Raw genomic sequence first — 25,478 nt, 5'->3', positions numbered from 1 at the left:
TTTCTGGATTCAATTGACCGGGTGTTGAGATATTTGTGCCTTCTTCTGTGGTGCTCAAAGGACTGAATATGAAATAGACCCTGAGATATCTGCATGCTTACATATCCCCTGCCATGTGCTAGCATGCTAATACAAATATTAAGGTGGCAACATTAACATGAATCATGTGAAATGGCTTGCCATTATTCTTTTCCTTTCTCATCTCATTCAAAACAAAAATCACGTCAACTACATTTTCTTTACTTTATTACAAAACTAGAAAAAATACAGCATTCATTGCTTTTCTGCTTTGACCTTGGGGCTGAAGAAGGATGACATAGTCTTCATGCCAGTTTTGTCCACTTTAGCCAGACTTTTCTGAGCAGCAGTCATCTTCTTAGGCGGCTGGAACAAGGGGAAGAAAAAATCAACATGGCGGCTCGACTTCGGACAGTCAGCAGGGAATTCATGACATATCCTGAACTTCAGTTCAAGCTGAGGAACAACACATCCCCACAAGGTAAGCCCCTTTGACCCATGTGCATATCATACAGATAAAGCATAAAGAAAGCAAGGGCAAGACTAAAAAAAACTATCCAAAAAAAAGAGATGAAACAATCAATGCTGTTGATCAAAGTTACAGATTGCTCCAATAATCATTTGGTCTTTTCAGGCAGACTGCTGCATGTACACTCACTTTCCGCGCAAAGTCTGCACTGTTGAATTTGGTGTAGTCCTCTCCGGCCTCCACCGGTTTGTCTGAAAGTTTCCGCTTCTGCCAAACGAGGAAGTAAGAAACGCTTTTCACGACAAAGCGCACAAAACTTTTTGCCACAGAAACACACACCGCTAGGTACGTAGATGACGTCACACTGACGATGAGAAAGCTCTTGCAAACCGAGTTGAAAACACACATAGGTGCACAATGTGAGGATTTCATGTCAATCACGTGATCAAAAATATGCAAATGAAACGATGTTAGAGCAAGGTGGAGTGCAGAAAACATGCGCGGTGGTTTGGACAGCATGCAGCGAGAGAAAATGCTGCACAGGCTTCACTCTCGTCTAAGAGACACTAACATACCTTAGAAGGAGGCTCCGTCTCCTTTGGGCTCGTGAGCTCTGGTAACCTGTGGAGCAGAATCAGACACATGCTTGATCTGCGCCACCAGCTTAGATTAGCACTGTCAATGATTATAACTTGTGTGTTGTGAGCTTACTGCAAGTGCTTGAGGAGGGCTTTGCTCAGGTCTTCACTGATGTACTCTGAAACCAGGCCATGGGCATAGCGCAGGTAGTCCTCTGTATCATTAAGGTGACACGACAGTGCCAGTAATTAGCGATATAATCCTGCTTTATGTTTAATATGGTCTTAGGTTTGAGAAATGTTTGAGGATCATAGATAGAAACTGTGCAATATTACTGCAGAAACTATGCAATATTACTGCCATCTATTGGTTAATATGCTATCTGCTGCAAAAAAAAAAAAGGAAGCTCAAAAAAGACTGAAAGGAGGCCCATAAAATGTCTTTTCACAGAAAGGCGAGGCTGAAACTCACAGTAATGAAATAGGACTTGTCTACAACAGTGAAGTGTCCTGGAGTTAAAGCATCTTACCCTCGCGGTAGTCTGACTCTGACTTCACTCTGATGTATGTTGTGGATTTGACTCCCTCTCCCACAGAGATATTTCTCTTCTTGAGCGCACTGACGGTCCTCTCCACCTTCATCAACAAATGAAGAACATGTATGTAATTCCACTGTGTGACACCAACTTTACATGAACAGGCACGTCTTCCTGGTAGTTTTGTATTGTACTGCAGTGAAAAAGCACAGGATATGTTTGCATTTCATATATAACAGTGGTGATGAACACCTTTTTCTTCAACCAATCCATCGTCTTCTCTTGACTGTATCGATGGAACTTCAGTAGTCCCACTTCTGCAAGTGTGAAACACAGCATATAAACAATGCATTCATCATAACCTCATAGTTTAGTCATGTTAGCTTCAGAAATAAATTTCACCTTTTTCTTCTGCAATGTGGTGCAGGGAGGCCAGGGACCGTGTGCAGCTCAGCAGCCTTGAGCATGCTGGGAATTCCTCATCCTTAACAACTTGATCCACGGGCTGGAACTTCCCCTGAGCAGCAAATGACATTAAAAAAAGAGACAAAACGGATATACTGTTACTTTTATAAGTTAATTTGGTATCAAACCTGTGGCCTGTTGAGACTCCAGTGCAGAGTTAACACCTTCTGGCAACTTCACAAGGAGTTTTACATACATATTGTATCATTTATATGACTTGCAAAGAAAAAAAAAATATCGAAACTAGACGTACTTGCAGGAGTCATACATGTGGAGCCATAGAATCATGATCAGCTATGAAAGGGACATCCACGAAAGGCTTATGCCTAGTCCATGAGAATTTTTAAAAACATTGTTTTTTCTGTGTATTTTGGCCTTTTGTCCACACACAAATGCAGTTTTAGGTCACTGAAAACACAGCTTTGCAGTGTTGATGTGTAGACAGTGTAGACTTTGTAACAGCTCAGCTTGCTACTTCCCAACCTTCACTCTCAAGTTAAACACACTGAGTACATGTTTCCACCAGCACTTGAGGTGTAGAGTTGTATTTATTGACCTTGTGTAGCTCTGGATAACACGCCAACAATATATCCCAAGTTATGTGATATGAACAAAGAGGTAAACAGATTTAGGATGCTGTCAGATAGTATTAGAAGCAGCAATGTTACAAATAGGCCTTCACCTTCCCACAGCTGATTGCAATTCATTCATTATCATGTTGGAACCCCAAAACATATTTAATGAACTGTATATTTAGAAATATTAGTATATAAAATGAGTTCAATATGAAATTTTCTAAATAAATTGTAAATGAGACTCCAGTGGGGATCAGACCCTCTGCTCCAGCAAAGTCGTTAAGATGCAGAATAAGACAGCAAAATGATCATCACACACATTTCTGTCTCTTACCTCTCTGCCAGTTTGAATCAAATAGGGCAAAATTAGATAGAGAGGATCCATCGGTGTTACAAAGAGGAGTCGCCCATCTGTTAAAAAAAAAAAAAAAACAACTGTGAAGACGCAAACACCTGATTACCACACGGACACCACAGTCACAACTACACAACCGAAGTGCAGCATCTCTGAATATTTAAATACACACAGAAACATTGTCAGGTTTACAACAAACAACTCAAACTCTGAAATCATTTCATCCAAATTTAAGACACTGTTACAAAGCTAAGTCACATTCTGCTGCACGGCTCGTTTTCATTCGTATCAGCTGTCCATCTTTCTCAGTGTTGTCCGTCTGTGCCTGGTGTATTGTGATGAGGTTGCTTCAGAGTTTACACTTTAAAGAGGGAGGAGACAAACCTCTCTGTACAGTCTGGCCAACAAACCAGGAGTGGAAATCTTCTTCAAAGGCTTTCACCTCAAACAGCTGTACATCACCACTGCTCAGCATATACAGAGATGCTGCATCTGTAGGGTACAAAAAATGAGGAAGCGTCACTTTCTCTGCCACTTCTGCAAATGCAGTTCACAAGACAAAGAATGAGACTGCTGTGAAAACTCAAAGGCAACGTGTCTGTTATCATTTTTTATTTAGTGTTAATGTGTTGTTAGAGCTGCAACTAACAATTATTTTCATCATTTACAATTTTGATCAGTGATTATAAGTTCCCTGTGGAGTTTTCTTGTAAACAAACAAAAGCTATATTTACTTTCAGCGTTGCTCACCGGAAGACATTTCACGTATCCCAGAGGTCTGATGTATCGTGTTGATGTTGTGTTGAATGCATTTATTTCCTCCTAAAACATTTGCCAGTCAATTTTTAAAGTCTTCTAAATCCAACATTGTTTACATCCAGATTTACTTGCTGGCAGTCTTCTTCCTCACTGTCTGTGTTGGTATGTTGCTGCATGTGCACTTCACTTTTTGAGTCAGGTACTCAGGTGAGTATCAGGAGATGTTTTTTCCTGTTTGCGTTAAGCGATGTCCTCTGATCCAAGAGCTGTGCTCTGTTTTTCTCTCAACTCCTGAGTCTGTGCATTATCTGTGTTCCCCCTTCACATGAATATTATGCATCTCTGACAAGTTGCTTCAATAAGTCAAAATCCTAAGCATGGGAAGACATGGACGTTCATGTATCACTTCATGAAATGTTCAGAGAAAAACACTACACAGAGCTCGCCACTGTTCCTCATTCAGCTTCTTTCACCACCAGTGAGTGGGTGACGGGACTTTTCAGCTTGACTACCTTCAATAGCTTCAAAAGCTTCTGCCACATTTGTGTGCTTCCTCGTCTTTCTGTGTCTATCAAATAATGTTTGAGTGAAATTCTTTGAGCCTACATAAAAAGCACCTGCTTCGTCTGCTGGATGTGGATGGGAACAACATATCTTTCACCACATTTCAGTGCACTCATTGTTGGTCTCAAGCCACAACCCCCCTCGCAGCTACTTTTCTTAGAAATGTCTTCTCTTATGCTTGGTTCAGCTTGAAGTTTCTCTGTAGTTGTGCGTGCAGACAAGAAATGTGTATTGATGACCAATGACAGTTGCTGCCGTCTTCTTCTTCTCTTGAGTTTCAGTGTGAACCCCTGCAAATAACTATAATGATTTACAACTCCAACAAGCACCTTTAATCATTTAAGTTCATATATACAGAAATGCCTAAACTTCCATGATTTCAGTGACTAATTTGCTGATTTAAATAATCTTTAATGACAGCAAATTGATTTTTAGATTTGGGGCAGACGGCAATATGAAGAAGTCACGTCGGGATCTGAAAACTTGAGGCTGTCTTGTTCGCTGCAGCCCTGCAAAGATATGTAATTATAAAAAGATTGACCTGTAGCGGGATTCCGTAGTCTCACAAAGGCTGGGTCACCGTCGGGCTTCTGTGTGTCGAGGACAGAGTCTGTGGACACCAAAACACAAGTAAGTTCTCAAACTAAAGGTGTCGAGAGAAAATAACAGTGTATTCGATATGAAATGATCACTGCAGTTATACGACATTCTCAGGACGAATACGCAAAGGCAACACGTGAACACTAACCACTAACGTTAATTTTGTTTGAGATTCCAACAAGTCTGACATACTAAAAACTTATTTCCCGTTTCCTGTTGAAAATTAGCTTAAGTCAGGGCGATGCAGACATAGTGGCTGAATATCACCAGTTACAAACACTAGTCAAGCAATTATACTTACTTGTGTGGTGGCAAAATTGCTATCCATGTAGCTACATAGCTACCTAAAGTTAGCTTACTTAGCTCAAACTGTCCGATCCCACTGCTTAACCTACCTGCAGCAATGACAACCCATCTGTCATGTTGTGCATTAGGCGTTCGCTTCTTTTTAGTAGCCATGTTGTGTATTTTTACTCGACGGTAAGAATTTCTGTTGACGTGGTTTGTTGTTCATATGAAAACAAACCTTCTTCAGGCTAAAAACAGTCCCGGCCTCCTCAATGCGATGGTTACGTTTAGCCTGACGACAGGCGCTCAGAAAAGGCGCCTCTCTGCGTGCACTTCCTGCATTTGTCCCACAGGGGAAAAGAAGATATTTATTCTTTCAATGTCAGCTCATTTTCACACATTTCCTGAAAAAGCAACACTAAGCACGTTATTAGATATAATGTAATATTCTGTTGTCGAAAAAGCTCAAAAAGAATTGAAAGAGACACCGTGCTAGACTTTTAATTCCCCCTGTTTACACTGTTTTTAATGCAGTGGAACATTCCACAACGACGTCACGTCAACATGCAGTTTCCCAGTAAGATCGCCAGAGGTCGCTCAAGAACTTCGATGATTATTGCGTGGTAACGTTTGGATTTGTCGCACAGTTTAGCTTCCAGTCAGTTAGGTGATATTTGTGAAATATGGTTTGGTCTTCACGGAGAGCCCAAAGGTCTCTTCTCTCAGGTGCAGGATGTTTGGTGATCAGTCCTCTGGCACACTAGCACACAACAGATTGGGGGATCCATCTGTCCTTCAGTAAGAGGAGGGCATCTCTCACTCTCTCTCTCAGGAAGTGACACAGTGTGTCCCAGTTGGTTTTCAGTGAGTCACTTGTTTTCTTTTGTTTTTTTCCCCCCCTGCACTGTTTATGTGGACACTCAAACAGGAGCGTGTGGGATGCTTGTGTGTGTCCCCATTAGATGACGCGCCGTGTCATCAATTTGTTTAACTGTTCAGGGGTTCCTCTGATATGTTTATAGAACTTTTTTGAGCCGTCGTTTTCCCTCAGTGATAAAGACACCCGCTACACAGCTCATTGACAGGTTTTTAATTATCTTGTTTTGGTAATGAGGAAAGCTGGGGTTTGTGTGCTGGGTGGCTGAGCTTTTAAACATTGCCATACAGTGTCCCTGTGGGGAGCAGCATGATGTAGAGGAAAACTAGAGCCTATGCAGAGTGACTTATGGCCTCCTGTTTCTCAGTCTTGCTAATTGCATGCCACCGTTTTCTACATTTTCAGATTGTTGCGTCTCGTATCACTTTTCTTTTCTGTCCATAGAAAAACAATGTCGCTTTGCCGGCCCATTTGCCCAGATTTGAGCAACACATGCTTTAAACCCTTTGAACACTGTCTCAACTCTTCCTTGAAATCAGTTAGATTTATGTTGCTGTAGTCTGTGGCAAAGAGAGCGTGGGTGAGATATTGTCTGTGAATTACTTGTTTTATGGGTCCCGGGAGTATCATACACAACAGTCTGTGCAGCTAAACAGAATATTCCATGAAAGCTTTCTTTCTTTTTGGACTGCTTGAGGGAACGTCTGCGTTTCTGTCTGCCAGGGAGAACAACAGTGGCCTTTCTGATACACTGGACCACAGACAACCCCAGAGAGCCGAGTCCTCTGTCACCAGCGTGCAGACGAGAACAAAGTGGGTCTAAATTTAGGCCTCGATATGCCTTCATAGACCCGGAGTCCGAGACCCTTCTATCCTCTCCCAAACCGAAATCTTCAAGGATCATAACATCCAGCAAAGAGAATTTGAACACAACCACAGCCACGGTCTCCTCTGTCCGTCTCCCACTCAGGCTCGACTTCCTGTTTCCCTGCCTACGTCACCTTCGAGCTTGCTATTTCTTGTTACAAATAAGATGATTCCAATGAGCTTCTCTGTGGAGGTAGGTGTTTATTGCAGCCAGCGGGCTGCAGGCAGTTGGTCACACTCTGCTGAGCGTATTGAACAGCCCATGGTCAAATCTATCTCTCTGGTCTCATTTGTGGTGGTCCAATGCAGGGTGACTGGCACAGCTTACACATCTACTGAGCCCCCGAGCCATGTCACCACCATGTGCTGTGCATTACCATTACCCTCCTATTGTCTATGTTCAGGATATATAAAGAGAAAAGAGCTGATTTCAAGAGCACACATATTCACCATAGTGCATGTTCAACCTTCATGGATGCCAAGAGAAGCAGGTTATAAATAGAAAGACAGCATCACTCATGGTTCCACATTTTCTGTAACGGTACAAAGCTTTTTCACATGTCATTGCCATGTTGAATTCCCCACAGATGAAAACTCCAGCTACAGCTCAAGGAGGTAATGTACACACTGATACACGTTAATAATGGACGGGGACACACATACACACACAAAAGCAGATGTGGAGAGAATTCCCCTTGGCAGCAGAAGCCTTTGAGTCATCATCTGGGATTCCCTTCCTCTCACTTCCAAATATGGGTGGGATTGTGAGAGAGCGGGAGGCAGAATGTGGAAGGCAGAGTGGAACCCCCTCGTGATGTCAGAGCTCTGGAACAGTGAGCCTCACGCTGACTGGAAATCCACAGGAAGGAATGCCGGGAATGCAACAATCACCGAAATGCTATGCCCCCATACATGTTTGTAAAATCTGAGTTTTAGCCGCATACCTCATATGCACCCGCGCATGCACGCACACACACACATAATGTTCTTCATCAGTTCTCTCACTGGGGAGATATTCCTTCCCGTAAAAGTCTTATTCCTCTTCCCTTCACCCACCCCACAAGACGATGACTCCTTATTCCCAGCATCAGTTGCTCTGTGTGAGGCCTCTGGTTGAATGCGGTACTTCCCCTCTCTCTAAAGGCAGAGAATGGCATAATGGCTTGAGCATAAACTGTTGGGTTGCTTGGAGTAAAAGCTGGTATTTTGAAAATATATCCATTTTCCTGTTTTTGTAACAATCATTTGCTAAGCTGCTTTAGCACACTTCTGAGCTGCGTTCTGAAGGGAGCTGTTTTAATGCTGCATTTATCTGTGGACAGTAGCTAATTTGCAGAACATATGCAAAACCTAAAATAAGAGCATTTACATTTAAATCACAATAACATGGCAGGATTAACCTGCTCAGTGGCCCTGGGACATAAATGAGCCGTGGGCCCCACTCCTACACTTGTTGCCTTTTAAGTATTCCTTTCTCAACCAGTACTCCTATACTTGAATACAGCATGGCCCACATTTGCTGGGTGTCAATTGATTTTTTGGTAATTTTTATTAAAGACAGGCACGTGTGTGTCAATAGAATAAACTTATAAACAGAAATATCAAAAGTTTTACAGCTACATCATACAAAAACTTCATTTTGGCCCTTCGATGAGACAAAATAGGAAAAAAATTAAAGAGCCACATTAAGCCCTCTATCATTTCATTTGGCAGTGTGTTTCAACATGCTGTAGTTCATTTTAACTAAACATACAACAGATCAAATCACTAAAAAACAGTAAATACACAGTAAAACAGGGGCCTCAGGGCCTGTGACGGTCTTATGTCCAGGGCAGTGCCTGATTTGACAGGTTAGCAATGCAGCCTTGGACCCAACCATCAACCCTGTTAAGTTAATGACCACCAGTAGCACTTTTCAACCGAAACGTTCCAGGGATTATGGAACCAGAGTTACTGATCTCGGGAGCTAAATGTCCCCTTTGCACATTCGAAGAAGTGTGAAGATTCGGCAGATTACACAGATGACGGGATAAAAAAAAAAACGACGCCTGAGTTTGAAAAGCGGGTTTGCCACATGAACAACAACACTGAGTGATTCTGTTGTTTTATGTATTTACTGTAGCGTGACTCTGACATTTGAGTCTGATGGAATGAATGCATGAAAGCAGAGCTATAAAGCAGCATTGTGATGAGTAGTTTCCCATTGTGTTTGTATCTCGTGCACACCACCGAGGACGAGAATCACACGATATACATTCCTGCCAATGGTTTCACACTATTCCACTGATTATAATGTGCCAAGAAAAGGAGCACGAGGGCAGTAAATTCCAGGGAAGAAGACTGCAAGCTAGCAAATATGGATGTAAACAGATTAGTTTTCAAATTTTTCAAAAAACATGAGCTTTGCAAGGTTTTTAATCAGGCAGGAAAAGCGTTCAACATGTTAGACGTCCAAAACGCACACAGTGCAGTGTGGTGAGAAACACTGAATGTTAACAGAGCTTTGCTTGTTTTTAAGAAAACTCTCAGCTACTTTTTAGCAGCCAGAATTAGTATGGAGTCGTTCACTTCTCACATCTGTTTTTGAACTTTAAGTTTATTAATCAGGGAGCGAGGGCTGAAATGATTTGTAGAAGTAATTGATTACTCAATTTGCAGAAACGTAATCATCAGTTATTTTATGCTTGAGTCATTTATCAAGCACAAACGCCAACGATTCGCCGCATCCAGTTAAATCCAGCTGTCAGATGTGCTGATTTGCTGCTTTTGTCTGTTTTATATTATTGTTAATTGAGTACAGTTGGGGTTCGGATTGTTGGCTGGTCAAAACAAGCAATTTGAAGATGTTTTTGACAACATATAGACTTAATTATTACTTTATTAATAGAAAACATTATTGGCAGATGAATCAAAATTTAAACCGAGCGTTAGCTGCAGCTCTGTGTGGAACTCTGAGCTGTGGTTAGGACGGATTCAAACTTTCACCCTCTGGAGGGGGGGGGGGGGGGGCTGTCTGTCCCAGAGGCTTTCATGTGCCCATGATCCCTGCCTGTCTCCTCTCTCCCTTTTCTTTCCCTCTCTTTACTCTGTCCCGCCGAGTAGATGTCCCACAATACACCATCCCCAACCCTAATTATTGTTTACTGGGATCAATCTCCCTCTCGCTGTCTCTCTCTCTCTCTCAGCGTCTCCCTCTCTCTGCCTCCCTCTCTCTCAGTGTACCAGGGACCAGAGATGATGTGGTAATTACATCTGCCGACTGCTGGTCTGCCGCAGACGGCTCCGCAAGTCTCTCTGCTCACAGAGAAATTAGAGACTGCTCAGCACATGTCCAGGGCTGTAATTAGAATAAGTACTCTGTGTATGAAATGTGTTTATTTGTTTATTTATGAGACCCCAGAATTCCAGGGCACATCTCTGTGCCTCGGCTCTTTATGGTTGGGTCACGCCAGGGGATGTGCACCAGATCTCCCTTTATGTGAGTATGTATCTGTAGTGGTAGCTCTTCTCTTAAGCACCAGTGTGCTCTTTGTTGTAGCATGTGTGTCACTTTGATGCTGCTTTGGTGTGACTGGCATTTTTCCAGATGTGTTGTTCAGGAACTTTAAATAGCGGTGATGGTATCAGCTTTTGTGCTGGTCAAATGTGTGATTTGAGCATAAGTGGAATCTGTTCCAGTCACACCTGCAAGAGCTGGACGTGGACATGCATCTCTTATTGTCTTGTCTTTTACCAAGTATATTGAAAATGCTTTTTTCTTTCCAAACATTTCACATGTCAGCACTGCACAAAGACACATCTCCACTGTCAGTACCTCCACAGGCTACCACTGCTTCCTCTCCTTCACTGATAGCAGCACGTCTCCCGTTTCACTTTGAAGGGATCCTGTTTCAGACACAAAATAGTCAAGGGGACCCAGAGCTGCCGAGGGCCTGCTTTCTCCACTCGCAGATTTATGAGCTGCGCAACGAGATGGTCGACAACTCGGGCCATTAAAAGATTATCTAGATCTTTCACAGGCATACTGGGATAATTTGGGAGAAACGTCATTACGTTCATTCCATATAAATCTACAAGGTGGAGGGTGACACATTGGGAAAAGAGCGGTCTATTACATAGTGTGTTTGTGTACAGGCTGTTGCAGTGTGTTTGTGGTTACTTCACACACCCCCTTGAGACATAAATTCTCCAGTATTTAAAGGAATTCTCAGCTTTGGAGGACACTTTTGATTTTGATACCAAACTGCTGTGTATTGCATGTCATCATCTCTTATGAAGGATGCTGAATAATTTAACCATGAGCATCGGAGTGTTTATAAGCAGCTTTGGATTTGACTCGTTTTCATTTCTTTTTCAGCCCTCTCACACTCCATCATCTGAGAATCATTACTGGTACAGAAAAGCAGATGCTGGATGAGATGAGGGCGTTTGTGTTGAGGGAGGCGGAGTGACTACACAGCAGTGACAGGTACCGGATGGCTGCGAGCCCGACGTGTAGCCTTTAACTTACCTCAGAAGATGGATTGACCCAGCTGCTTCATAAAATAACTAGTCAGTCTTTTAGTGAAATTGTTCCCATGATGGATCTATGCTTTTATGTCAGAACTGTCATTTTTCCACTAAACTAAAGCGACTCTCGTCATGATTTCATGTGCTCTGAAGGACGTCACATTAGAGCGGCACTGAAGTCCGTGACCCAGTGCACATGTTCAATAAACACATTGGCATTTTAAACACAATCATTTTAAAGTAATGCCTGAAATGGTGTGTGTCAGCAAATATTTATACAGGGACATGAATGGATAGACAGTGTGTAAGACCACTGACTTCATTATTCGTGACAAGAAAGACTGAAACATTATTCATACAGTGAGGGTTTTGGCAAATTTCCATGCTACAGAAAATGACAACTTTATTTGTCGCCACCATTATCTCAGAGTGTGAACAAGCTCTCTAACTGGACAACAATGGCCCAACCAGACGCTTTCATCTCACTAGTAAAATTGGTAATTACACTCCAGACTGGACCCAGTCTCACAGTCTGCGTTTTGTCCTTGGCTTTTCAGGGATAAGGGTCTTGGCATGAACTGGCCAAGTGTAATGTAATCGAAAAAGGCAAGACCGTGAATCTGGTGGCGTGACGTCATCACTATGAGACACTTGTGTGATATCATAATTATGAGGTAATGGCGGGAGGGGTGTGTAAGTTTATGACTTTGGCACACGCTCAGTTTACCGTCAGCCGACTGCAACAGGGTACTAATGAGAATGGATAGCCCGCCTCAAGCTATCCATGTGTGCCTGGGTGTGTGTGTGTGTGTGTGTGTGTGTGTGTGTGTGTGTGTGAGAGAGAGAGAGAGAGAGAGAGACAGAGAGAGAGAGAGACAGACAGACAGAGACAGAGAGAGAGTGCACATGTTCATGCTATGATAAATTGATGGTTATTGGCTGAATGATGGTATCAAGAAGGGATAGATGCAAATGACCTACAGGTACATGCCAGAGGAGGACACACAGGACGGCATGTGAGGTTGAAGGCAACAAGCTTCGCATGAATCTGAATCATCTTTCCTATGACACATGCTGTTTTTAGACAATGTCTCATGAAACAAAAACTCAGACGGTCCAAAACCACTCATCAGATGAGTATCAATGTGAACTCAGCCAGTCAGAATGACCAGAGGTTGAGTCTATTTCCAGATTTACTCTTCATGGTCTGAGCAATCACCACAATCTCTCACACATAATCCATCCAGCCATAATAGTTCCGTAAAGTTCATGCCTGAGCTTTAGTGGATCTGCTGTCCTGGTTTCTGCTTGCTAGTTAGTTTAGTAATAAAGCAATCAAAGCTTCTTCCACTGTTGGACTCACTGTTTCTCTGAATAAGTGATGTGAGTGAATAAAGTAGAAGTTGTTTAATAATGAGCAGTTACTCAACATTAGAAAATGTTTGCACTCCATTTACGTAACATTGTCATTCTGTTGAGTAGTGTAATTTGCTATTTTTGTCTACTTTGCACATACAACATCTAATACATGTCTGTCCATCCTTGAGGAGGGATCTTACTCCTAATCCCCAATGGATTTAATCATTTCAGACAGTGTTCGAGCCATAAAACATAGACAGAACAGCATAGTCCAGGTTTTAAGAGTAAAAAGAATAACTTTGACTGAACATTTGAAAGCAGGCTAAAGACTAAAAGATTCAAATTGATGAAAAGGAAAAAATAAGAATTTATTTTGGTTGAAAGAAACTATGTTAAAAACAGCAGGTGGGTTTATACAGAGACAGTGTGTAACTGTAAGGTGCTGATCAGGGTGAGGGTCACAGTGTAGGGGAGGACCCACTGAAAGCAAATGGAAAAGACAGTACACTCACAAAAATAAAGGTGGACATAAAATACATGTAGATAAGGTGAAACAGCATAAAAGAACAAAAGAAAAACGATCACACACTAAATGGACACTGAAGAATGATCTAAAATGTTTTAGCTCACCTGTAAATCACCTCTGCATGAAGACCTTCTGTGAAATAGGTGCCTGAGGCAGTTGTGTTATCAAAATGCAGTATACGGTATTCAACATGCCTTTGTCATCAGCCACAAACAATGCAGGAAATGCACTGGCAGAGGAGGGAAGACCTGACCTGCAACATTAAAACATGTCAGTCAATCATCCAAAACCACAGAGGGGATTTCATGCATTAAAAAAAACATAGCTCAAGTAAATACCTCAAATAGGCCCAAGGGGTGAGGAGCAGTGTCTCTCACAGCCTGAGAATTTGCCTCGTGTATACACAGGAGCATAAATTAGCTGTACCTGGTGCTTTATAGAGCCTAATCAGGCCTGAGGTGGACTGACCTTTAAGGTAGACCAGCTAATCCTACGCCACTCCCTTTTCCCCTGTTCAAGAGGTTTTGGGGGTGACGTATTTTCTACAGCCTGTAAAACCCTTTGGGACAAATTGATGAAATTGATTTGACTCTCTGAGTGTGGTTGACTTGGCCTCTTTATCAGGAAGTAAACACACCATGAGGAGGACTCGAAGGATTGAGGTTTTTTAATTCCAATTTTAATGTCAGAGATATCTCATGGTAACCTACTGGGCCACTCATTTTAGCTTTCAAAGTGCAGTGACTACCAGTTCCTCTCTACATATACTGTGTAGGTGACACTCAATGTCGTGAAAAGTTGACCATGAACCTGAAGGACTATTGCACACTGAAGAAGGCATAGCTGAAACATCTGTGCATTTACCCCTTTTTTTTTACTAAGAAAATAAGAATATTCTTAACATATTTTTTGGTTTTTTTGTGGGCACATATGGTGAAAATTTTCACTTAATTTACATACAATAGCTGTACATAAGAATTCAACTATATGGAGCACAAAACCCAGACTATGAGTTTTACAAAAAAAAATGAATCCTTTGTTTTTGAGGGCAAATTAAATGATTAAATTGGTTAGTTCTGACTACCTAATTGGCGGCTAAATTTGTCACTGCTCAATCTGCAACAGGGACCTGCTGTTTCGTTGTCAATTACAGTGAGTTAGAAGTGAAAGTGTGACCTCACCCAAACCATCACATGTGCCAAAGTCACCCTGCAGAAATGACATCATGGATAATGATGTCATCCCAGGATTCCAGACCCTCTCCCATTCCCGCTTAAATGCTTTTAGGCTTGGCTGCACGCACGCACGCACACACACCCACACACACAAACTAAAGCGTGTGCATTTTACACACACACACACACATAAAACCCACTCGAGGAGCCTCACCCAAGACTGAGTCGTGATATAAACAAGACAAGCACACAACAGATGCGATAAGGATGTCATTTGGCCTCAGAACAAATAAAGCCTCCAGTCTCCAGTCAAAAGTCTCCAGAACTAAAAATGCCTAATAATAAGCTTGTAAAACTACAGGTTTCTGACAGAAGCCAGGCCGCAGCTTCTCGTATTCTGTCATGCCAGGAAAAAAAGCTACTTTAAATCAGACTCTGAATGCAATCCTATTGCGCCCCAAAATAGTATTGTAAGCCACTGTGTTAATTTTCCTCACAGAGTAAAAATAAAACAACTGGTAGTAAAACAGGACTTTCCCTGAGTGTGAAAGTAGCCATGTGTGACTGTATTATCTGGACCTGTATTAAGCTTCTGCCTTGCTCAGACGACAATTTGTTGAAATGATTATGCTTCTGTGCATTCGTTTAGATAGGCTGAACTAAAATTTTGTGGTATTATGATGGCAGCGGTGGATTGCAATTAAACTAACTTGCTTCTCTCTCTCGCTCTCTCTGTCACTCTCTCTCCCTCTCTCTCAAACCCGTGCACAGGCTCCCCCACGGGCTCCGTGCCCAGTGCCTGACCTTAGTAAATACGTGGCTAATTTGAAGCATGTGGCGGCAAATTGGAAACACTGAGCTTTTAAAACTGTGGACTTTTCTTTTGCACATGCTAATTCCTCCCAGGAGATCCCATCAGATGAAATGACCCAAAACATGTCAATGTTAGGGCGACATTTGGGGCCACAGGGTGGGGAGTGGGGGGTGGTGGAGGAGGAGGAGGAGGAGGAGAAAGGGGTTCAAAGGGTGGACAAAGAGTGGCTGAAGGGCAGAGGAGTGAGTTAAAGAGGGTGTGTCTAAAAGGGGGGAATTCATTCAAGTCATCCCTTAATAAAACACCACTGTCGCTCTCCTCCCTCTTTTACTGCCTCCCTCTTTATCTGTCACTTACACACACACATGCACATACACACCTCCCACGCACAGGTGGAAATTCTTAGTGCTCTACCTGCTGTTCAAGCGAGAGCTGCATGTTCCATATAAGACAACAGGTGCATGCAAGGCAGGAGTGCACATGAGCTCGTGCACGTGTGTCTGAGTGAGTGAGTGAGTGTGTGTGTGTGTGTGTGTGTGTGTGTGTGTGTGTGTGTGTGTGTGCTTGTGTTCACACTATGAGTCTTTATTTTGAGAAGTGCAGAGAAACAGAGAGAGACAGAGAGAGTGAGCTTTTGGCCAGGGTCCACGTCTCACTCTGGGTGAACTCCTCGGCCAGCCCCCTCAGCGCTGCAAAAAATGTCCACCTCACCTAGGCTTCAGCCGAGGCTTACCATCCTTATATTTCTCACATATACATCGAAAAAAGACACCATAAGTTGACTCACTCCACAATAATTAGCAAAACAGGTCAGTCTGCACTGGATAAAGTTAAATTATGTCCACCCAAAAAAAAATGGACAAGGCAACATTTTAATACGAATTATCAGTGCATTCACATTTTCATGCGCATGAAGTGAAAGTTTGTCTCAAGAAGGATTGGCAGCCACTACTGATGTCTGCACAGCATTTACCGTGTTCAAGTGAAAGGGTTCATTGTTTCTGGTAGTGCACATGATAGATGTTTGGAAATATCATCATAAACACCACAAAATATCAGCAAGAGACAAGATCTTCTCAGTTGTCTCAGTTGGTGGGAATTAGACCATGTCATCATGCTAACATGTTCAATATGGCAGTGCTAACGTGCTAATATTTGGCAGGTATAGTTAGTTAGTTTAGCATGTTAGCATGCTAACATTAGGTGATTAGCAATAAACACAAGTGCAGCTGAGGTAGATGGGAATGTTAGGATGTAAACGTAATATTTTTAGTAGTATTAGTGAAAAATAAAAGTATTAGACAAATAAAATCTCAGGCCTGTGATGGTGCTACATCAAGACATGAAGGTGTGAACTAAATTTCATGGCCGTCCATCCAATAGTTGTTCAGACAGTTCACCGAAAATCATAAATGTCAGCCTCATTGTGACTCCAGATCAAAAGTCAGAGGAACACAAGTCATTAAATCATCTGGCAGTGATGGATGTCAGTGCAAAGGTTTATGGCAATCCATCAAGTGTTAGTCACTGGGGAAAAGTCACTGTGATTTATCCTCTGTGCACCATGAATGTCTGTACAAGATTTCACAGCAATCCAATAGTTGTTGAGATATTATATATATATATATACAGTGTGGACCACTGACCAACCAACATTGCCATCCCAAGAGCAAAAGAAAATGCTGTATAAATACATAAATACTTAAAAAAAAATGTCAAAATGGTACTCTTGAAGTCTTGAAGGGGAATATTTTTTGCAGTAAATATCCTCCCTCTATGCTTGGCACAAAGATGAGGGCCCCAGTTTTCCAACAATCTGGAGGATCTCTCTCCCGCTTCGTGTCCACAGACAAGCTTCCTTGTTGGTCTAAATTTAGCCCTGGTCCCCTCTGGAGGATGGAGCAGGTGGAGGTGACAGGGGCCCTGGCCTGTACTCGTGGGACAGACGGGTGAACACCATGACCAAAGCCCCGGACCTCACAATCTAGTTATAGAAGTGATAATGATATCCCCACCTCAGCACACACACACACACACACACACCTCTAAAAATGAGTCTGTTATTGCTTCCAACGGATGGTTATAATCTGCGTCATACTATGTTACAACCCGGGGCTGAAAACAACAGATTTCACTGGCAGACTCTAAAACCACTTATCAAAACTCTTGTGCACCGCCACATGAAAACCTCCAACCATGCCTCAATATTTTGAGACTTGCAACATGTAATTTGAGACCAGCTTTTGTGGGCATGCAGTCTACAAAGCTCACCATTGTCCCTTCTATAGAGGAAGAAGAAGAAAAAGCACATGCCAAAATGCTGTAACTTTACCTTTCCATCATAATGACTCCAATATCTAGCACTACACATGATGTCTATCCCCACCATTTCTCATTTCAGAAACTTGCTGATCCCCGTATTGCTGGCCCATTCACCAGGATGACATCATTGGCTCAGACTGTGCCAACTGTGCTCAATAAAGCCCAGGCGTGTTTCAGTGTGGGAGTGCCTCTGCTGCACTGAGACTCGTATGAAAGACGTGAGTGAGAAGATCTTTGTACTAAATTAGTCATGGCAAAAAAAACTGCGAGTATTGCTTGTCACCAGCATTCATGGAGTAATTGTAAAGAAACTGAATCATTACAGCGACATCCTTTCCTTCCTCCAGTAGATCACTGGGAAAGGTGAGCTGCTGTGCAGTGATGCCATTTATTGTAAAGCAGCTTGCAGTGGGCTCTATTTAAAGAAATATGAAGTGTTAATTGGTGCGTTTTAGAGGTACTGGTAAGAAGTTTTAGAATGTCCTCCCAAGAAGTAGACGTTTCTTTCTTTTTTTAAAGCATCGCCACGATTGTTCCAGAGCCTTAGCCAAGTGAAAAGCCCCTCTAACCTTAACATTAGTCATTCTAAATAGGCTAACCTAACAAAGTCATTTTTGTGCCTAAACCTAACCAAATCTTAACAATAGCATGGTCACATCACGCGATAAACAACATATTTTGTCATTTAATTTGGAGGAATTGTTAAGGTAGTTGGCTCTCCTGCGTAGAGACGATCGATACCACTCTCATGTCTGTCGGATAAAAGTTATAGCCAGTAGCTAGATAGCATAGCTTATCATCTGGACGGGAAACAGGAGAAAACAGTTAGCCTTGCATGGTCCAAATGTTACAAAATCATCCTCCCAGCACTTTTTAAGCTCGCTAATTAACACTTTTGTATCACATTTGTTTAATCCATGCAAAAGCCAAGTGTGAAAATGAGAATTTGTGGTTTTACGGGGGGTTATGTGCAGGACTGTTTCTTGGCTGGGAGCTGTGACTCCAAGCCGTTTCCACCTGTTTCCAGTCTTTGCGCTAAGGTAAGCTAACCGGCTGCTGGCTGTAAACTCATATTTCGCATTCAGATATGAGAGGTATTTGTCTTCTCAACTACCTCTCAGCAGGTATGCAAACTACCCTACAAGACCTACAAATTAATTGGCAAAATACGAGCAAATGAGCATATTTCCCCAAACATAGAATTATTCCTTTAGACTCCTTTGTTTACCAGAATTTTGCACCAGACTGTGAAGTCTTACATATATCAGTGTTAACAACAGAATCCAGACTGTCTGTGGCACTCCTCCATGTATACTCGTTTTAATCTTAATAACAGTGTGCCTGGGCTTTGTGGTGTTATGGTAGCAGCAATGTTGTGTAATTAAACTACGAACTTACCCCTCAGAGCCCATCCCCTCTCTGAGTCTTTGCCACACTTCCACTCTTCTTTCTCTGCCCTCACATCACTCCACCACTGCTCTAAAGACTAGCTCGCCTCTTTCTTTGTGTAAATGTTTCTACCTTCCTGGCAGCCCGCGTCTATCTCCCTCATTCTCCTTTGCCCTGCTCTCTCTCTCTCTCTCTCTCTCTCTCTCTCTCTCTCTCTCTCTCTCTCTCTCTCTCTCTATTTGTGCTAGCATGGCAGTTTGGCCGATGGTCTGGGTATAGCGGGTGTGTGTCAAACAGCACCTTCCCTCTGAGGAAAGAAACAGAGGGAGGGCTGCAGGAGGAGGAGGAGGAGTGGGAGGGGGGGCACAAACACACATACACTGCATGGTGATGTCATCTAAAATGACATCATCCCATGGAGGGGAGCCAAGGGACCTGATGGGTTAGCATCCTCCAGTGAGTTAAAGGGAGAAGGCAAGGAGGACACAGAGAAAGAGAGAGAGAGTCTTGTAAATAAAGAGAAGGAAAAAAGAGGAATGGACACCATGAGAGAGACAATGACTGTGATCTGAATTTTCACTCTTTGTTTTCTACACGGCTGCTTCTTGTTCTTGCAATCTTCGCGCAGAGCCACGCGTCGCTCTTTTAGGAATACTTCCTTCATTTCCATTTGCAGGTGTTACCGTCCTGAGGGAAGCATGCATGAGTGCAACTAGAGTGCAGCTAAAGTGCAAGTGAATCAATACCAGTGAGCTAATACAAACACACAAACACATCACACACACCGCCGTAATATCTTTTCACACACATGAGTACATGTATTGCAGTAGTATGCACACAGCATATTACTGAACAAATGCTTTATGTACAACAACATATTTTCACATGGGCTCCCAAATAAACATGCTCTCACACACATTGGGTTCTTACTAGGGACACCTGTGTCTCTGCGTGTTTCCATTGTTGTCCACTTGGCTGTGCTGTGCTCCACACTGTGCTCACAGCATGCCTGCCATCTGAAACTAGACACCTATGGACCAGTATCCTGCTGGAGTGATACACCTCTCCTCCTTCACTGGAGCCACTGCCGATGCTGAGGACATTCCACTTGGCACACAGTGATGTGCTCTTTGTAAAACGCTTACTTTACTCAGTTTATTTGATAGCAAGGTTATGATTATGCCCACTTTTCTTTGTAGCTGGTCATATCTTTTAAACACTTTGATGAACTGCCAGCAACACTCAGTGTTCCCTTTTAAGACAGTATATTGATAGATGAAAGCTGGTGTTTCTAACACACGATGATTCAATCTTCCTTATCGCTCACTGCTGTCAGTGGCAAACTGACTCAACAGTATAAATAGAGAGGCATGTAGTGTGGGACAGAGAGGAGCAGGGATGAGAGATAGGAAGGGAATGAGGGAGGGCTCGTCGTGATGTGAGGGTGTGAGTCCACACAATGGAGGAAGAATTTGGTCAGGGATATTCCAATAAAATTACCGGCACAGATGAAGCTGTGAAATTCTCTTTTTGCCCCGACCAGCATCTATTCTTGGCAGGGATATTACTCACAGCCATGTATCAATAAACAACAGCATAAATGTGACGCAAGCGAGGGCTGCACAGATCTGATGCCTTGTGATTTTTCAGAGCTTCATCAGGTCAATCCTTATGACTTAAAAAAGGCAGCTTCGGCGCAGTAACTTGTGTTCAACTGAGTTGACAAGAAGGATATACTTAGAACAGAGAAGAGGAAGCAGACAATTTTAGTGATTACTTCCCCTTTAAGTCCCTTCGTTTTGTGTTTTGCTGGAATAAAAGCTTGCATGTGATCCCAAAAGAAAAAAGTTAATAATTCACAACCACAGACATGTATCTACACACATACTGTACATGATGTATGAACAACACTGATCTCCCACACGCAAAATGCTTTAGTATGGTTTTGCTCGTGGGGTCAAAGTGTTCATCAAAATGTAAATGTTTACACAAATGAGGGTGAATCTCACTACCATCTCACTGCCTATTTCTGGTCTTATTTGGCATATCCGTGCCCGGTCCAATCACCATCCACTCTTTCCTACCTTCTTTCTTTTCTCTGCAGTATTGGTATGGCAACATTGGCACGGCCACACTCCTACTCTCTTCCGATCTTAGTCATAGGCCTCACTCATGAGGCACCAGCTGAAGCCCTCCAACAGTTGATATGTTTGGTCACTTCCGTGTGTTTTCTCTCTCTGCGCCTTTATCACTCCTGCACACACATACTGTACACACATAAATGGCGCCTGCAGCTCCCAACTGAGAATAAAGAGGAAGCAGGATTCAATTTAAAGTGCAGTCGCTTCGTTTTTGTGCGCTTCTTCAGGTACGTTAGGTTCTTGTACATCTGAGTAATGATGAGCCTTTGTAGGTCAACAGAAAGGGAACATATACTGTTATGATTAGCCACTGTATTCAGGTTGTCTGTGGAAAATGTGTTGGGCTCGGGTCGCTAAGTTACCTGTTGATTCCCATTGTGCTGACAGACTGAGCAGGGTAGGACAGGGGACTTATCACAGGAACATTTGCTGTCCCTATGGACACCTGCCCATAAGCTCTCCGTGAATAAGAGATACGTTTTGCGCATTTGGTTGCATTGAGGACCTACTGTATGTGTGTCAGCTTCCTGTCAGCTTGTGTCAGGTTCTGCTATCTACATTACATAACCACACACTACATACACGATAAGCAAATGTTGACAATTTTGCAGCGAACGTAACAGTAATTTATTTGTTCACTTCTAGTTTGATAACACTTGGATTAAGACTCCTTCTGTGTTACTATTGTACATTTCTGACACTTGCATCCACGTCAAGGAAGCTCAGCTGTGTGACCTGTGTATGGCAGCTCGACAGGGGTTGCATGTAAGCTTTGCTATTAAGGTTTTAGTGATGACTTTCACAGTGAGATGCAGCCTTCAGTGACAACCTGAGGGTCTCGGTCTGAGCCTTACTGGTTGTTCCAAGAGGGAGAGGAATAATTGCACCGTATGATAGCTGTTTCAGTGCACTTATGTGCAAGTGAGCATAGTTTGAAGGCAAACTTGAAAAAATGTGGATATATTCTTTAGAAACAGTTATATTACCTTTACTGTAAGTCTTCTTACATCTTTCAAATCGCTTCTCAAAGCACACTTTTACAGAAAATGATTGTTGTTATCTTGTTTTAACGCCTGTTCCCACCGTTTCTGTCCCTGACTATCTCCTTTTCTTTACCTTTAGGTCTACTTGTTTCTTTTTCACGTGCCTCCATCACAGTGGTATTCATATGCTTAATTTGTTCTGCAAAGCACTTCAGAAAAATGCTAATTCAGTCTAGTCTGCCATACTATCTTTACTGAAGCTGGACTGTTAAATACACCCTACTGCTTGGCAAAGACTGTGTAATTGACTGAACATCTCTGAATGTTATTTGTGACAGAGAAAGAGAGGGGAAGAGAATGGGGAGACCTTTGAACTTTGTCAGGCAATTTGCCATTAAAAAGCATAATTGGAGGGGTCCAGCGAAGGGCTCGACGTGCTCTCAACCCACTCCCAACTAAATGGCCAACGGTTTATTTAAGGGGACAAATAGGTCAAACAGTCTCTAATTATCCCTCAATCGAAGGCAAGGATTTTCTTCTCCTGCTTTTTTTTTTTTTTTTTTTTTTTTTTTGCTCCTTTTCTTTCCTGTGTGTGTGAGAGAGCAGCATCGTTCCAACTCACCAACCAGCGGTCTCTGTTGACCTAGTTCTGCTCTGGACACAGGGTGCTTTAGAAGGGACAGGCCTCACCCACTGTCTCCTCTCTGGGCCCGTAGACACACAGTCCAGGACATAAACATATTTCCTCAGAGAAAGGCAGAGCTTTGCGCACTCTCATCCATAACCTCTCTGACATTTGGTCCATCAGGTTAATTGAGTGAACATCATTGATCTCGGATGCATCCCCAGCTGACAAGGATACCATTGACAGAGTGACAGTGATTATGTTTGCATGCTGGCAGTGCATTTATTTTCAGTCTATATAGCATGAGTGAGAAGCATGGCTGTCACATGAAGTGTGTTGTGAAATTGCCAAATTCCTTGAGATCTAACCATCTAATTTGATTTATAAGAGAATCACAGAAGCCATCAGATGCAGGGCAGTAGTCTGCTTGACTTAACCGATGACTACATTTGAGCCGAGGTAAATATTGGGCAGCTTGTAAGTTTGGAATAGAATTAATATTACAGTAAATCTGTATTGTTTATATATCTTATATTATTTAAGAAACGCATTTAAATATATAGATTTTTTTAAAATAAATTCGGCATAACAAATAACCTTAAAGTCTGAGAAGCTGCGGAAATGTTAAGTAGCTGAGATGATTTGTATCAGTGTGTCATGTGCGCGATTACACACTCACACACAGAGACACCACACAAACAAACACACACAAGCACAGACTAATGAGTTTTTCGTTTCGAGTCATATAGATTCTTCCCACACAATATGACCTTTCAGTTGCTGCTCATATTCTAAATATCTAAACTCAGTCACACGAAAGGTGTTCGCTGTCCTGCTCTTGCGCAACTGAATGCGCTCCTTCTAAGCTCTCTTGGCCATATCTGCAGTTTGAAAATGCCTCAGATAGATAATCGGTTACAAAGTCGAATCAAGAACATTTTGTAAGCAGCTGCTTCAAAGCGCAGGGGAGGGAGTGTTTGGATCCTTCCGATTTGGTTGCTTTTTGTGTTCTTTGTAGCCGACAAGAAGGTGAGAAATTGCTCGTGCAAAATCATCTCTCAGCTCCACTTTTGATGCACTTCATTTGCGTGAAAAGGTGCTGATTTCAAAACCAAGTATGTGTGACGCATTTTCCTTTACAGTCTTTGAGAGAGCTGAGGTCAGCCCTGCTGCATGTGCAACTCGGAGTTACGCAAAAAGTTTGAAAGGTGTCTTTTATGCGCATCTGTCTTATATTTTCAGAGAGTCAGCTGTCAAGTGTTAAAACAGAAAGACACACACACACACACACACACACACACACATACAGAGAGAGAGAGAGAGAGAGAGAGAGAGAGAGAGAGAGAGAGAGAGAGAAGGAGCCTACACAGACTATCTTGGGGCAGCATGTGCTTGTTTAGGAGACCATGGGTGGTGGACAGATTCTCAAATCGAAATTATAGTCTCTCCACAACTATTTCGGCGCTCTCATTGCAGTCTTTTTCTTCATCGATGACCTTTACGGGGGACCGCAGCCCATCAGATTATTGTGCCTGTTTACTGTTTCTTCTTTGCATTCTGACTGTGCATCAGCCCACACATCGGGCAAATATTCAAATACTGGTGCATAACTGTGAGTGTGACACTCCCAAAACTCTCTCTCTCTCTCTCTCTCTCTCTCTCTCTCTCTGTCTCTGTCTCTGACACACACACACGCACACACACACACACACACACACACACACACACACACAGAAAGAGAGCAAGCGTCGTTACAGTTCTAGTTACTTTCCTTCAGCTCTGTCAGCTGAGCGCTTTAATTTGCGCTCAGAACACAGGAACCTTAAGGAAGGTTAGCCGCTACACACAGTCAATATGAGTAATTACATGCAAATACAATTAGCAGGAAATTGTATTCTGTGTGTATTAGGACTTGTCATTCTGGTTTTTCAGCGGTCAACCCCTCAAGTTTTACATCAGTTTCGTTTTTCTTTTTTTCTTTTGCACCAGTTCTGTCAAACTCAGCAAATAGGACATGTTAAAAATCTGCTTATAACTTAATATTAACATTTGCAGTTTTAGCACAGGTTAACATCATTTAATCGGCATTTTCAGTGAAAGCTTCTGTTTTTTCTCTCAGAAATACGAGTCATTTCATGCCTTTTTCTTTTATTAGCCAACCACAAACGGGATACAATTTCGGTATTTCACCCAACAATCAACTTCACAGGCGCAATAAAGACTGCACATATTGTGACTGCTAGTTCTCATAAAAGACTGCAAACGAGCTCTGCAAATGCTCATTAAGTCCAAGAAACAATTGGCAACAAAATTTGGTGTGTGTGAAATGGGAAAATATGGCCTGGATGTTTTTCTTTTTCGTTGTATACTTTGTTTTATTGTCACTTTGCAGCACAAACTGTAAAGGCATGTGCAGCCCGGTCGTTATTACAGATGACCTATGGGGCGTATAAGACGTACGACGGCTGCTGTGCACCTGCTGTTACAAGGAAGAAGTATTCAACAAGCCTAAATCAAAGAGTTTTCTGGACGCGCGTAAGATTGTTTTAAACTTGACGTTAAACATATACTCACCCGTCCATTGAAGATGAGGTGGCGCACTGCTTGTTGGACAATAGGACGTTGTCAGTGAATTGCTTCCTCAACAGGCTACTGATAAAAGAGGAGCCTTTTTAATTTGTGCG

The 25,478-nt window shown here is 42.4% G+C and overlaps 1 protein-coding gene across 5 annotated transcripts; it reads right to left on the bottom strand.

The window, feature by feature from the left end:
- Nucleotides 1-223: 223 nt before the first annotated feature.
- rnaseh2b (ribonuclease H2, subunit B) lies at nt 224-25,448 on the bottom strand. Of its 5 annotated transcripts, none has more exons than XM_076746120.1 (12): nt 25,369-25,448; nt 13,450-13,598; nt 4,861-4,929; nt 3,381-3,488; nt 2,976-3,052; nt 2,004-2,118; nt 1,854-1,918; nt 1,596-1,701; nt 1,199-1,280; nt 1,063-1,108; nt 677-754; nt 224-384 (listed from the first exon to the last, which is right to left on the bottom strand). In XM_076746120.1, exons 4-12 carry the CDS (start codon nt 3,469-3,471, stop codon nt 274-276), a joined length of 771 nt encoding a protein of 256 aa, XP_076602235.1. In that variant the 5' UTR covers nt 3,472-3,488; nt 4,861-4,929; nt 13,450-13,598; nt 25,369-25,448; the 3' UTR covers nt 224-273. The 5 variants fall into 5 exon arrangements, with proteins under 5 accessions (XP_076602235.1, XP_076602232.1, XP_076602234.1 ...); XM_076746117.1 differs by lacking the exon at nt 25,369-25,448 and adding an exon at nt 5,315-5,543 and having other exon boundaries at nt 13,450-14,046; XM_076746119.1 differs by lacking the exons at nt 13,450-13,598; nt 25,369-25,448 and adding an exon at nt 3,747-4,609 and having other exon boundaries at nt 4,861-13,429.
- Nucleotides 25,449-25,478: the final 30 nt, after the last annotated feature.

Source organism: Chaetodon auriga, chromosome 13 (genome assembly GCF_051107435.1).
Source record: "Chaetodon auriga isolate fChaAug3 chromosome 13, fChaAug3.hap1, whole genome shotgun sequence".
In the NCBI taxonomy this organism is placed as follows: domain Eukaryota; kingdom Metazoa; phylum Chordata; class Actinopteri; order Chaetodontiformes; family Chaetodontidae; genus Chaetodon; species Chaetodon auriga.
The sequence above is the reverse complement of the archived record's forward strand: the minus strand, read 5'-3'. Positions and strand labels throughout refer to the sequence as shown.

Bases quoted from the DNA above. Each gene is read 5' to 3' on its own strand.
- rnaseh2b (XM_076746117.1), bottom strand. From the start codon at position 5,378: ATGGCTACTAAAAAGAAGCGAACGCCTAATGCACAACATGACAGATGG. The intron at 2,119-2,975 runs GTAAGAGACAGA...TTTGCTGCTCAG, and splicing joins TGATTCAAACTGGCAGAGAG to GGGAAGTTCCAGCCCGTGGA. The intron at 385-676 runs GTGAGTGTACAT...CCCTTGTTCCAG, and splicing joins GTGCAGACTTTGCGCGGAAA to CCGCCTAAGAAGATGACTGC.